The sequence below is a fragment of the Neospora caninum genome, chromosome Ia (assembly GCF_000208865.1).
Source record: "Neospora caninum Liverpool complete genome, chromosome Ia".
Lineage (NCBI taxonomy): Eukaryota > Apicomplexa > Conoidasida > Eucoccidiorida > Sarcocystidae > Neospora > Neospora caninum.
The window spans coordinates 1601950-1616527 of record NC_018385.1 but is presented as its reverse complement, the minus strand read 5'-3'; the positions used below and the strand labels follow the sequence as shown (position 1 = coordinate 1616527).

Genomic DNA, 14578 nt, shown 5'->3' with positions numbered 1-14578 from the left:
TACGAAAAAAGACAAGGGAAAAGGCGGTGCAGTGAGTCCAGGAGAGTGGGATAGCTAGTTTCCGTTAAAGGGGCATGAATAAATGAGCTGTCAGAGCGACAGCTGTCTGCACATTAAGCAAGGAAGATTGGAGACTACCCCAACAATAAGTGAGGCACGGGCAGAAGATGGCAGGACAGGGAACAGCGACACTTCCTCTCTTGCCCTATTTTGTTACGTTCAACATACGGTGTACCGTTCCACGTTGCTCGCATAACTCTCCGAGCACGAAATAAGATGTCACGTGAAACAACCTAGGCAAGCAGCACCTATAAGAAGCACACACCGAGTGGTGGGTAGGGTGCCCTTTGAACACAGGTCCGTAGGAATCTGAATTTGTAGGACACAGAACAAAATTGCCTTCTTATGGGCCAGAAACGCAGATGTTTGAAGTCTGTTGCTTGCCATTTTACCCTCATAAGGAGTATCGAGGAGGGTAGAACACTGGTTAAAGGCCAGTTAATCTTAGAGAAATCAGCGTCAGCGGCCAGCAGGAACTGGTACACGTTCGTAGTAGCCAAGAACGTACCTTCCTTGTTGAGTGCTCTGTAGTTTTTGCTAGTGTCCATCAGAGGGAAGGAGAGAGTAAAGAGAAGAGTGATTTTATTCTTCTCAATGTACGACTTCTATGGTAGGAACAGGCAAGTGATGAAATGGGCCATAGTAGAAATGAGGCAAAGGAAACCTGAAGGAATACCGTACCTCTACGGCGTGCAGTCCGTTGACGGACATTTGTTGGTGTGGCGAAAGACGAAGCGAAACTTCGTTGCTGGTTGCCTGTCGAAAGTCTCTTTCGAGTTAACCAGAAAGCAGTTTGCCAGATTCGGTTCAGTGAATATTTAGAAACAGTGAGCGCCCGTGGCCGACTCGGTTTACGCTCACATTTCAAATGAGTACCACCCAATGGAGGTGGAACGTTTGCTCCAGGGTACATTTTTGAAACAATAATGCAGTGTCCATTTGTCACAGTGATTGATCAGATATCTGCGCATGCCCAAAAGGAAGAAAATATCTCTTCCTTGCAGATTTCAACGTGAGCTGAGCTGAGTAAAACGATAACATAGCAGGTAACGATTCATGCATGACCGTTTTTCAAGTCTGTGGAGATGAGCTAGGTTCAGAAAAATCCGTCATCGTCAATGAATAGGGGTGACCAAGAGTTAACTACTGCTCAGCCCACAGTCCTTTATGTGTACTGGCACTGGCTTTCGGCAATAAAATGTATGGGGAATTGGTATGTTTATGGTAACGCAGTGCTGCCGGTTTCCTCATGCTCTTGATAACAATTTAGCAAAGGAAGCACCAAATACCTTCTGGTCCGTCGCTGTGACGAAAAAATTCATAGGGCATTCGATGATCTTCATCTTTTTGTTTAGGACATGCTCTGAGTCTCGTCACAGGGCCCTGAAGTGGGAACTTCCATAATGCGTGTGTATATATCTCTGGCCCTTCGTTTCCAAGCACAACAGCGGACCTTCCGACTCTTTCCAGTGGAACAGGTTGAAGGACCAGAAGAGTGTTGTCTATTTTTGAGTGTTAGGAAAGGACTTTGGTGATTTCCCAACAGATCCCCACGCGTCGTATAGTTCCACTTCCGAATCTGTCAACACGTCTTTTCCGTGCTGTTTTCGAAAAGTCACGGTAATCCGCATGCGATGCTCCAAGGTGTTCCACCGTCTACTCAGGATATTTCTCGAACAAAATAGAATTGCCAAAGTGTTTCGCGGTCACGTAAAGTCTTGCGCGCAAGGGAGTACAATACACACGCTTAATAGGTAGCCCGAGCATCTGAACAGCAGCTCCTTATTGTACTGGTCAGCCACGTAGCTTGTGATGATCGGTCTATTAAGGGCATATAGGGGGAAATATATTTCATTCTATTAGCTTCACCCAGCTGCACTGGGAGTACAGCAGCGGCTTAGACTGAACTGCCCCGTGTCCGCAGCACGCGAGACGGCACCGAGGTGGAATTTACGATCTCACCAGTTTACAGTTCTCTGGAGTGCCGTAATCTGTTCACCGATACCACTCTTCGCTGCTACTGGGGGAGTGGGGGTTTCCACGTCCAGTATTCGAGTCCCTCCTTGCTAGGTGCCCACAACGACCAACGATTAACGACATAGTGGTGGCCTTTTTCGTTCACGTTTGAAGCCGCAGGACACGATTTTATTGATGCGTTTCCAGTGCAACTGCCATCGAGAGGTCGTCCGTTTTTCCAGCCATGCTCGAGTGTACATTTGATGAAGTTGAAACTGTTGTGCTTGACAATGGATCACACAGTCTGAAGATTGGCTTTTCGGGGGAGGATTTGCCACGCAGCGTCGTTCCTTCCCTACGTGCAACAGTTACCAGGCAAGGAGACTCCGATGACGGGCACATCGAGGATGGATCTTGTCTTGAGACTGAAGTTCTCCTTGGTAACGACGCGTGGAAAACATTTTCAGGAGGTTAGCGCGAACTAGAACAAAACTATGCAGAATCCTGTGTACACAGAACTCGGGCGTTTTTTAAAGTAGTCTCGGGGTATTTCAGGCAACTCCTGGATTTCTTGTGTCGACTGCTGCAATTTCAGATGCCGAGTTAAACTACCCTATACGGAATGGTATGATACTGGATAAAGACGCAACAGAAGACCTTTGGGAGGTAGCATTAAAAAAGCTACCTCCTCCAGAAACAGATGATATGACCTTCCTTCTCACATGCCCCTCTCTGGCGTCAAATTCCATAAAAGAATGGATCTTTGAAGTTTTTTTCGAGCGATTTAGATGCAAGCGGATGGCACTGGTCCATCCAGGGCCGCTTTCGTTGTTCTCTTCAGGTAAGCTCCCTCTATCCGGTATCATTCAGTTTCCTTCTTCAACGAGTTATCGGATAATCGTCGAAAATGTTTCGGTTGCTTGTGCGCCACCAGCGTGTCCCATATCAATGTCTCCTGATGATGGTATGCTCGTGCAGGCCGATCACGGGGCCTAGTGGTCGAGATCGGGCACAGTATAACAAGCGCCGTTCCAGTCTTCGAAGGCTTTCCGCTGGCCTACGCGACGTTTCGATCGTTCAGAGCAGGTGACCAGTCCTCGATTGCTCTCCAGTCAACCGCTCAGCCCTACAGAGAGTCCAGATCACCGTTTGTCATTTGCCGTGCCCGAATGACACGTGCCTGACTGTCCTACTTTCGTCACTTGGGCACACCATGTGCATTGACTGCAGGAGGAGCAATAACATCCTCTCTCAATCAACTTCTTGCAGAAACTTCTTGGTTCGACCCCTACATGCATCTTCACACACCAGCAGTAACGGAGGAAATCAAACACAAGTTGTGTCAAGTGGCGGTCCCAGACGAGCGCTCTCAGCTGCTGAGGGCAGACACGTCGGATTTCGAAGACAGGGCTTTCCAACTACCCGACGGATCGGTCATCGAAGTACGGTTTCACAGTGCTGTCTATGTGGGAAAAGTCAGAAGAGGGGAACATGAGGCACTGAAGAGAGCGAACGTTTGCACTGCTGGTGCTTCAATCAGCACAAAGTGTCGATCCTTTTATCAGTAGCGACACTCCCTTTACAGCTGTCGGTGTCCCACGAGAATCAGGGTACAAACACATTTGGCTAGATGGAAAAGCCGGCTCCATGGTGCCTAAAGCACCGACGCACCCGCAACCGGTGTGCCTTGCATTTTTCCGGTAGAACATAAAATCTCACCTCCGAGTTAGGACGACAAACTTCACTGCTACTCGATTTACGGCTTTAAGATAGCCGATAACACAGAGCCAGCAAGGCTTGATTGTTCCTCTTTCTTCCTCGAAATGAGCAGTTCGAGGTGACCACACATACCCCCCAGGTTCCACACTACAGTGGCCAGTATATGTGTGTTTCTGATGGCGCTGCAGCTTGACCAGAGGCTCCGCTGCAGGCCACCAGAACTTTTGTTCGACGAGTCCTTACATATCGACGCACCTTTGAACGAAGACAATGTTCCACCTTCTCTGCAGAGTGAAGTCCGTGCATGTGATACACTGCAAAGCATTGTCCAAGCTGCTATTGCAGCGACGGACCCCGAGTTTCAGGAGGAGATGCAACAGAATATCGTTCTGGCTGGTGGCTCTTCTCTCCTAGGAAATTTGTCTAAAAGACTACACGGGGAGCTTCTATGTCTACAACAGGTGGAGAAAGATCCTTTCTCTATTGCTGCAGATAGTCATAGACGATTCAGTGCATGGGTTGGTGGTTCAATGCTTGGTAGTCTCGGGACTTTCGAAAAGTTCTGCATCCAGAGGCATGAATACGAAGACGGAAGTAGAACGCTTGCAAACATGATACATGAAAGAAATATGGGTCGATAAATTGCTTCCAAAAGACTGTATTTTTGTCAAATGACCGCGGAATGCCGCGGAGCCACGGAACCTCGTGACGGCTACGATTTTTCTATGGGTCACTGATGTAACTGGTGCTGCCATTACAGGTTCACCAGTTGTAAGTTAAGGTATAAAAAGTGCAACAACCCGGATCTTGCGAACTAGTAGCGCCACCCTGTTGTTGGGCACACGTACGGACTAGTTTGCTGCAGTATTGGCGATTCCGGGCTGATCATTGCAGGTGTGATACGAAGACACTCTAAGTGTGCGTCGGTCGCGGCGAAAATTTTCACTGGGCACATGTTCATTTTCTTGCCAGAAGAGACAGGTTACACTCTGTATGATAAATATAGCCCTTTCGAAGTCATGAAAGATAGCGCACAAGCTCTAGGGGAGGCTCCACTATTGCGAGCTAACGTGTGCATCTGTGGCGCGTGCCGAACTGGAGCGCCATTTGTGGCGCAAAGTAGTAGGCCGTGAGTCTGTTTTTGCTCGTCACCACCATGTAACGGAAGTTTCCTTTCAAAGTATAAGTTGAGAGAGTCCAGCCACTGAATGCTAGGGGACATGTGTCTTCCGTGCATGCATGTGAGAAAGTGACCACAGGTAGGCGATAGCTCACTCCGTTTGCGTCGTCACTATTGAACCACAAGCAACAGATGAAACGTTCGTCTCCACTGTCGTTGCGATCGCTCATATGTGCGACATGTAATGTGAGTATACATGCTTCTTTTCCGTTGTCTGTGAGCCTCCTATCAGCCGTATTGCCTTTTTCAGCGTCTTGGCCTTCATTGTTGTCCGCATCAAACGGATGCCTTCGACATAGTTAGCACTGACATCGTTTGCACCCACCGATGGCATCGGGGAGCCTGTGTTTTGCATTCCACTAGATATCTTCTGTTCTCGCGCGGATACAACCGTCTCACGGAAGATAACTCGAGATAATATTACGTGATACACTGCGATACCCCCCGGAGGTTTTCGTGCACAGATAAAATCTTCCTCACTCGGTCTCCACCCGAGATATTTTGCCAAGGTCCGACTCCACGACGCTTAATGTGCAGCAGGCGTTCCTCTCCACGGAGAAAGATGTCCGCTAAAATCGGCATGTTGACGTTTTTCATCTTTGTTCTCACTTCTTTGACGGAGTCGATGCAAGGGCAGCTGGCTTCGGCTGAGGCGTTGTCCAGAGAAGTGCGTGTCATGAAGAACTTGGACATTAACAGGTACTTAGGTACCTGGTACGAGCACGCCAGCAACCTGGCTGCGAAAGCAACCTTTGAATTAGGGTGTACGTGCAGCACCGCTGAGTACTCCTTGACCCCAGGATCGACAACTGTTGATGTACGTAATAGCTGTCGCAGAAGGGCATTCGGTGAAGTTCGCGGAAAGGCGTATCCGGTGTCGCCGGTTTCAGAAGACGGTATCATCAAAGAGGCACGCTTCAAAGTGGACTTCACAGGAAGTGGCCCGCCATCGCAAGGAGATTTGGGAAATTACTGGGTACTGTGGACTGACTATAACTACGCCATCGTCGGAGGGCCTGTACCGTTCAAGAGACTTTTCTTCCTTTCACGGACAAGCCACGTCACTGATGATGAGCTTGCTGTTATGTACAAGCATGCTCTAGATGCAGGTGTGCTACCAGTGGAGCTTCTTCCGCCGTTTCTGGTACGCACTGATCAGGATCCATACCACTGCCGTGATGAAACCGAGGCGACTCGTTAAGGTTTTTCTTTTGTGCGTTCAACTGGCAGCATTTGCCTGATTCAATACAATGAAACGGACACGAGACTATCCAAGGTAAGCGTGGAAAGTTCTGTCACAGAGGTTTCGATGGAAAAGACTCCTACTACATGTGCATGGCCATGAACGGCTCTGGCAACGTCCCCCTCTCTGGAAACTTTGTATTCAGTGCTTCAGCGCAATGGTGGTAACGTTGGTCAGGCTTTGTAGGTGCATATGAAGGAAGGTAGATAAGAGTTGCCTCCGGGAATGTTGTAAAACTGTCACTGTATTACTTCGTCTCGCATTATTTAAGAAACTCTCAGTGGTGTCGATACAGTTCCACAGGCGGCTGACGCTGACAGTACCAGCAACGATCTGAGCGAATGCCATATCTGACGGAGCGGGACGATGCTTTTTTTGGGAAGAGTTCTGGCCTGCTTCAGTAGAAAGCACATCTACGTATATCCCAGAAGCCTGATTTTTTGTGACACCTCGAGGGGACATGAAATGCTGTTCGAAGGGGTCCAGTAGCACGGGCAAGAGCGATCAAATACCACGACTTCCATTCGTGTTACAACGCCACATTAGGACGAAGTGCCTGGCGTAGAGAGTAATCTTGAGCGACCAACTTCAATTCGCGGAGCGATAGCCCTGAAATAATTTAGCGGAGCTCTGCAGGCGAAGAACACGAACACACATACGAACTGCCACTGTGACGATGACTTACTGCCAAAAATTGCCGGCACTGCTTATGTTCAAGCAGTGCCGGCAATTTCGGCAGGCGTCACACCCCATCTCTACGCCGTCCGCGATTACGTCATTCACTCGAAAGTGCCACAGATCTGAGCTCCTCAACTGGCGTTCAATACGGTTGTGAATTCTAACGAGTGGCAAATGGAAGCCTGCATCAGCTGTGACGCTCCTTACCGGGCGGCGATGGTGTAAAACTGTTCGTATTTGATAGACAACGATGTGCCCTTTCTACACTGCTACCTGTGATATTGGCACTGGGGCTCGTGGGTACGAAGCTGCCAGAAACCACACGGATTTTCTTTGACCGAAGGAGCTGCTACTCGTTAATACAGTATCGTCGCAGCCGGACGAGTGCTCCATCGGCCATGAATTACATAATTCGAGCTTGGAGCCGTCTACAGCTGCTGAAGTCGTAGCCCTTAGAACTACACGTGAAAAATTGTTAACAGCGCTTCCTGAGTACAGCACGGTATAAGACGAAAATGACTGCCATATACACGTGTTGAGAGACAACAAGCTAGGCATGTCATCAACCAGCGGAGTCCGACGCAATCAAACATTCGCGATTGTGTCAGAACGACAGACACCAACCCACGAACACGCTGGTTCCGTACCCATCCACGATATCTCCGAGCAGTGCCGCTTGTGTTAACACCGATGCAAAGGTATCGACAGGCCAAAGCATATACCAGGAAACGAGGGCACTTGGCGGAGCTCTTAAATCCAATTGACGCCTCTTCCTCAGCACACCGGCCCTCCATTCATGGATACTCGGCAAAGGTACATTTGACCGTTTCACCATTCGAGAATCCTGCACGTGAACAGATGAAACGAATAGCTGAATCTATATGAAGTGCTGATGTATCATCAGACGACGGTCATACATCCATGGCCACTCCACTAGTACAAGCGAGCTTCCTGACACATCACATGACAGTTGCAGTCTTCCGCTTGACACTATCCATCACACGCCAGTTCACTGGCGTCCAAGTTATGGACAAACGGAATCAAACAAAAATGCACAGTCACGCTTCTGCGGATACGAAGCTTGCTGGGCTACGTAGACAGCAAAATGCTGATAATTTTGCATCACCTGACGAATATTCACGGTCTGCCCATAGATATTAAGAAACTGAACAAATGGACCAATTCAGTGGCCCTCGCCAAGAAACGAACAACACTGAGGGTCGTCCCAAAGTAACTTTGTGGGCTGCCCCGGGGTAAACAAGGTCTGCAACAACAGGGAAAACATAGGCGTTGCCAAGCCATGACATCTCTCGTCCCACCAACTTATTGTGCAGAGCATTAGCAAATGTATTAAACTCATCCGCCATGAGAAGCGAACACGAACCCTCGACCACGGTGCACCGGAACCGTTCACCCGCCTTTCCGACTCTACCGGATTGACTCTTCTCCTTGACGCTAGTAGCGCTATGTAACGCCCCCGTGAAAAAGCAATCTGTACCTAGATGGGCTTTTCCACGAGAAGAGACACGGCCAATTTGGGCTCCCACGGGGTAGCTGACAGTGTTGGAGAGCCCGCACGTACTCCATCATGACAGCGAAGTGCTATGTGCACGTCACAGCCTGATTACCCTAAGAATGTGTTACTGGACGCAGAAACACACACAAAAATGGGGGTGACTCGTTACGGGGAAATCTCTGCCACAGCAACCACTGTAGATATCATAGCAGAAAGTCACGGACGACAGGACGCAGAAAGCAGCCCCCCATGCAGCACAATGACCCACGCGGGAATTGGGTTAGAAGCACTAGACCACGAAACTGCCATTGACAACAGGAGAACTCCGACCGTCGACTACTGACACGTCTCCTGCAAGAAAAAGGACAAACGGAAGGACCGTAACACGCGATAGCGACACTTGTCACACTTCGTACAATCAAGAAATATTCACCAGAGGATATTGCTCTCAAACACACACCATCCTCTCTTTCCGCACCTTTCGCTGTTGTTGCTGCAAAATCCAGAACGAGTGAGACAGCAAAACAAAGGAAAAGACTCGTTTAACAGCATCCACGATCACACACCACGTTAACCTAGACTAACTGCTGCCGGCTCAGACAACCAAGCAAGCACACTCTTATGGCACTTGCTGCAAGGCTGCTTCCCTTCGTACCGCCAGCAGCCAGAGCCGCACATGCCGGCCTTAATGCTCCAGCGTAAGCCCGGTGTTTCGCAAGGATTTGCCAAGCCATCCCGGAGTCACCAGAAGAGCCTTTCTGTACAGATTCGGCTCTCCTTAGCTAGTGGCGTAAGCAGTGTGACCTCCATCGTTACCCAAGGTCATGCCACCCGATATAAAGACAGCATTCCCACTTGTTGCCCCTCAGGTAGTTCACCTTCCAATTCATGTATCACAGGAGCTCTGCGTTTACAGCGCCAACTATTTTTCCCGTCGTCTTGCTCGACTAAAGCTGACAACAGGATCCGCTGAAGCTACAGTGGCAAAAATGGTAAAAGCACAACGCCCTCCACTACGAATGACAACGCAGCCGGTGGAGGCTACCGACAAAACAGAGGATCTCAAGAATTTATAGATTACGGTAAAAACATTCATTTCTTGTGCAGAAGCGGTGTCGAGGTTCCGAAGACGGACAATACAACACAGAGAATTCTACACGAAACAACCTTGGATTTTTTGGCTGGGTAAAACTTGAAAACAAGTGAGGATGAACAGACGAGCCACGTTACGCAAGTTGCCGCCACGCAAACTCTTTCACCACCTTCCAATGTTCGTCCTGCTTGTAGGAAAGCGTCCTGGAAACCAGGATTCATGGCGACAACATTGAGCTGCTCGCTTCCCCTTGCACGCATTCCTAGAGGCGAAATGACCCACACAGTGACCACGACTGTGCCTGCTGCGATGACACTAATGCCATACGCGCGGTAGTGACGGTCTCCTACGGAGGCGCCGGATCTAAACCTTAGCTTTCGTTGGACTGCGCGCACGCTCCAAGCATGACATGTATGTCACGTTGAAAACGAGTCACGCCGTGCTTTTTCTGCCCCTGCCATCCCACGGACGCTGGGTATCGAGATCACCCACTGCTTGGGCCTCAGAGATCTATCAAGAAAATGGAAACTGACATTGAATGCCTGCTGAAAAACAATGAGCACCAACGGCTTCAAATGCTTGAGTCACTAACAACTGTTGTTCACTTCGGTGACATCTTTCCTGTGAAAAGCAAAACAGCTGATCGGCGATCCGGTTGGAGTTTGCGCGCTCGGCTCGCTTGCACGCGGAGACCAGGGAGTAGCTGTCGGACTTCCAAGGGACTTTTCCAGTCGGAAGCACATATAGCCGTCGTCTTGGGAGCTCGCGGGACCGTCAGAGAAACAACAGCTGCTTAGGGGACTTCAAAATCAACTGGAAGATGCTCCATGACGATGTGCTCTAGACTGTTAGCACCAGTTCCCTTTACCAACCCAGGGAGTCTCCGGGGTGTCTGTTCTGCTCTCACCACTTCCCTCAGGAAGGGCGGTAAACGGCACCGAAGCGACTACAGTGGGCAGCGTACTCGGTTCGGGCACAGGTCGACGCCCACCGACAGAGGCAGGTTGTGGAAAATAGGCCCCCACTGGCGGGGCTGAACCACGGCAAAATCTGCCATCTGTAGGTGCAGTGGTTGAGGGCGGCATTGCTGGAAGACCCTGCTGCGACCCAGGAGCCACCTCTGCAGGCAGCGGCGCCTGCAGGGGATTTTCTTGCAAGCTACTGCCGGGTGTGGTTCGTCCGGAACTCATCGGAGCGACAGTGGAGAGGAAATATTGCACAGAGTCCTGCAAATGGCTGTCGCCTTTCATGAGCAACAGCCGCCGCGGACTCGTACCGGCGTGCTCCCCACCATCGTCTCTCGCCGAAGCGGCGTCGAGGACCGCTGCGGCCCCGTCAGTCGCCAGTCCCAAAAACCCTCCATCCGCCAGCGGGAATGACGCCCCACTGTCCTGAGAACGCGGTTCCAGCGCAGACTGCACTGAGCCTCCAGGTTCTGGCCTAGCAAGCAACTCCAAAAGGCCCACAGCCGTCGAACTCGAAACTGCAAATGATGGTACCGAGGACGTCCGCGTAGTCCTTCCTGAAGCAAGTGCCGAGCTAAGGTGCACCGAATCGAGTCCTGCTGCAGTCGGCACCGGTGTCCAAGTTCTGGGTGACCGTGACTCGCTGAAACCCCGAGCTGTTCGCGGAGTCGGTGTCTCGCGATACAGCGGCCCATGATGCAACCGCTCTGTCGGCGACTCATCGACGGAAGCCATCCTCTGTGTTGACCCTCCAGCGAAGTCCCCTGCTCTGCACCCCAGCAACAACTGAAGCAGCGCGCCCTGTTGCGCCCGCCGCTGCTGGGCAACGCTAGAGGGAAGCCCTTGGACGTTCCGGCTTACAGACTCCAACGGGTCTCCAAAATTTGACGGACGCTGTTGCAATCCTCGGGAAGCGGATAGTTGAAACTGGGCACCACCCGAGCCTGTCCGCGAGACCGGAGCTACAGTCTGGTTGTGCGACATCGACGGCACGCGCCCCCGCATGCCACTCACTGCATATGGTTCCGACACACTCAGTAAGTTCTGTCCTTCCTGACTTGAAAAGTCCGCATTCTGCAATGCCAACAAGGCCGACAGATACTGCGTTAGGGCCGCTGGCACTTGTTCTGCCGTGTCTCTCCACCCGTCGTTTCCTCCGCCGCTCACACTCCAGGGGACGCAAGCTGGAACCTGCCGCGTCACCTGTTCGGGTCTCTGCATGGGCGGGCGACTCCTCTCAGGGGGCGGCTGAATCCATGGAAGGCGGAGATCTGATGCTAACACTTGAGCCAAAGGATTCAGAGTGGGTTGTCCTCCGCGACTCTCCACGGCATCCCTTTCTCGTCCCGAGGAATCAAATGGATCTGCACCGGCGGCGCCACTCGCGTCTCGCGCTCGGCCGTTGTGAGGCGCCACCAGACCCAAGTCGCGCGAAGAGCGATACGCTGTTATCTCCCGGTCTGAAACATAACCTCGCAAACTGTCACCGTGCTGGCGACTTGGCTGCACGCGAGTATGACTATGCGACTGAGAAAAGCCATCTCGGACTCGCTGCGAGCTTGACATTCCTAGGGCGGCAAGGGCCACCTGCGCTTTTCTGTCTTCTGCTCGGCCTTTTCGCTGCGGACCAGAGACACCGAAGCTCTGCTCTGGCCCTGGTGCCACGGCACGCACATGCTGTCCAGCGCCCTCCGTTCCTGCCGCTGGTCGACGAGTTACCGGAACCCGTCGCTCTCTAGTCAGTGCCGCACGGTCCGACGCTTGCGGCTTCTTCTCGGCGAGACCTTTCGCAGTCGCCGAAGGACCACTAGGAGCGGCTCCGTCCCATTTCGACTCCGCCTCGGTATTCTCGTCCTCCTTCGCCCGCTTCCCACTGGCTTCCTTTGTTTTGTGGGCGTCGCCGCTCTCTCCTGTTGACGAAGAAGCGTTACCTTTCCCTCCATTCACCGGCGACGCTCCTTCTTCACTTTGCTGACAGCTCCTCTGCAACCCAGCTGCGCCATTCAAGTTGACCTGCAACTGCGAGCCTCGTGACAGCGCCACAAGTTCCTGCTGACTGCGCTGACGGTGCCGCTTCAACTCCTCCAAGCCATGAGCGTGGCGACACGCTGGACCGGCTCCGCACTTTCCTTTGTTCCACATATGGCAGATTTTTCTGAAAAAAAGCGCAATCAGTTGCAGACCGACCAGTGTATTCGCTCCGTTCCAATGCCCATCACCTGCCGCCCCTCGGTCGGATGAACGAGAACCCGGCACGCAATGACTGGCTGCTTTGCACTCCTGTCCTGTGAATCAACTACGCCACACACCCTCGTGTGTCTCGTCTCCCACATTTCGGCTAACAGGCTTCCGAGCTGCGCACTCCCTCGCCTTACGTTTTGAAAACAGTAACTGTATGACGGAGTTCAACAGCGCTGTGTGCATAGGCACAGGAGTCTTTGTTGGGGCAGGCGCCTGTCTGCTTGAACACCGGGCACAAGCGCGTCTTCTCCAAATTGGGCGGCTCCCTCAGCTCGCTTTCACTATGTGCGTAGACGCACTTGCTATCGCGGGCACAGGCCCTCCCTTGGACGACATACGCACACATTTTCGTCTGAAAAAAACACACGAGACACATGACGTCGTGAGCACCGGACCCAGCCAACAGAATTCGCGTCGCACAGCTGCTTGTCTTCTCTAAGCTACTGCTGTTCCACATGGGCGAACCCTGCGCTCAAACATGCGAGAGAAGTGAATACCGGCCGGATGCAAGCTGCATTTACACGCGTCAGGGAGACATGAGCTCACGCATCCGAAAAAGAGATATGACAGCGTCTAGGTTTTTGTGGCGCGCCAGTTTACTCACTTTGTAGTACTGGGAGTACGCTCTCACGAGGCGAACAGGAGGGCCCGCGACGCTGTCGCCGCTGTCTCGCCGTTCAGAGCTGGAAGCGGGAGGTCTGTCTCCATCACTTTCGTCTAGGTCTGTGGCCCTTGGATCAACTTCGCCGCTACTCGACGGCTGAGCATCTCCGTCGGCCTCGCTGTCACCTCTCCCGCCCGTTTGCGTGGCAGCCGAGACACCTGCCTCGCGCAGCACGCGAATGACAGGCGCCTCTGAGTGTCCCAGGCTGGATTCCACAGCTTTCCCGTGAAGAAGCACCGTTTTCGCGCCCTTCCTCTCCTCTTCGGCGGATGCTGTCGCTGCCACTCGCTTGTTTTTGTCACCAAACTCGGTCACAGTTTCTGCATGGCACGTGCTTGCCTTTGGACGGGCTCCTGCTCGTATGTGACCGCCTGCTTCCTTCTCTTCACGGACCCGAACCGTTGAAGCTTCGCTTAAAAAGTCCGTCTTTCCTGAAGGGCCGGCCTCCTCATGCGAGCTCGGTCCGTCTCGGCTACTCGCAGGGCGTTGCACTTCGCCTGTTGGATCGGAGTCAGTTTGCTCGTTCTTCTCGTCCACAGTCGCCGCGGCCGAACCATGCTCACGTCCCTCCGACCTTGTCTCTGCTTTGTCTTTCTTGCTTCGCCGGCGAGTTCGCTGACGGCCAATCTTCGACGCGCCGCCACTCACAGAGCGCGGATTAAACGCCCCACGGGGCAATTCCGCCTGGGAGGACGCATCCGCCGCGACGGACTTTTCAAGGTGAGAGTGCCGGGGACGGCACGCACTGCCAGTACGCCCGTTCATTACGTTTGGAAAGTGGTCTTGCGCTCCACAAGACATATGCACGATACCATCGCCGTCAGCTCGCCCACCTGCGGGGCTCGCGCGACTGGTCACCTTGCCGGAGGTTGCCGGTGACGGTGTCTCTGAAGAGGAGCCGCCACCGGGTGACTTTCCCGCCTCGCCCTGACGACCAACCATTGTGCTGCCGTATGAGACAAGACTCTGAGAGGCACGACGACAGCATCGGCTTGGACGGCCCGCAAGTGCGCAGGTCCTTTTCGGTAGGGTGGGACACCCTACCGTTTGCACACAGCGCTTAGTCGCCTCAGTCCCAAAATCTCGGTAAACTTTGGAGAGGAAGCGAAACTAAGCAGAAAAGATCCACACGTTTGGTTGACGCTCCTGCTTTACGGGCACGGAGCCCACAACCCCGGCTCTCTGCGGATCGAAGGTCGATAGCCTTTGTGCTATTCCTTCCGCCTGCTTGTGGGAACTAGCACCACTAACGACAGCCGCTCG

The 14578-nt window shown here is 52.4% G+C and overlaps 3 protein-coding genes across 3 annotated transcripts; 2 read left to right on the top strand and 1 right to left on the bottom strand.

Annotated features, from left to right (window-relative positions):
- Positions 1-2643: 2643 nt before the first annotated feature.
- On the top strand, positions 2644-4376 carry NCLIV_001730 (putative actin-like protein 7; the record flags this gene model as incomplete). Its single annotated transcript, XM_003879671.1, has 4 exons — positions 2644-2857; positions 2995-3102; positions 3247-3471; positions 3889-4376. 4 exons carry the CDS (start codon positions 2644-2646, stop codon positions 4374-4376), a joined length of 1035 nt encoding a protein of 344 aa, XP_003879720.1.
- Positions 4377-5477: 1101 nt separating this feature from the next.
- NCLIV_001720 (lipocalin-like protein, related) lies at positions 5478-6116 on the top strand (the record flags this gene model as incomplete). Its single annotated transcript, XM_003879670.1, has 1 exon — positions 5478-6116. One exon carries the CDS (start codon positions 5478-5480, stop codon positions 6114-6116), a length of 639 nt encoding a protein of 212 aa, XP_003879719.1.
- A 4177-nt stretch (positions 6117-10293) lies between these two features.
- Positions 10294-14257, bottom strand: NCLIV_001710 (putative zinc finger (CCCH type) protein; the record flags this gene model as incomplete). Its single annotated transcript, XM_003879669.1, has 3 exons — positions 10294-12565; positions 12786-13003; positions 13256-14257. The coding sequence occupies 3 exons, from the start codon at positions 14255-14257 to the stop codon at positions 10294-10296; spliced, it is 3492 nt and encodes a 1163-aa protein (XP_003879718.1).
- Between the last annotated feature and the right edge of the window lie 321 nt (positions 14258-14578).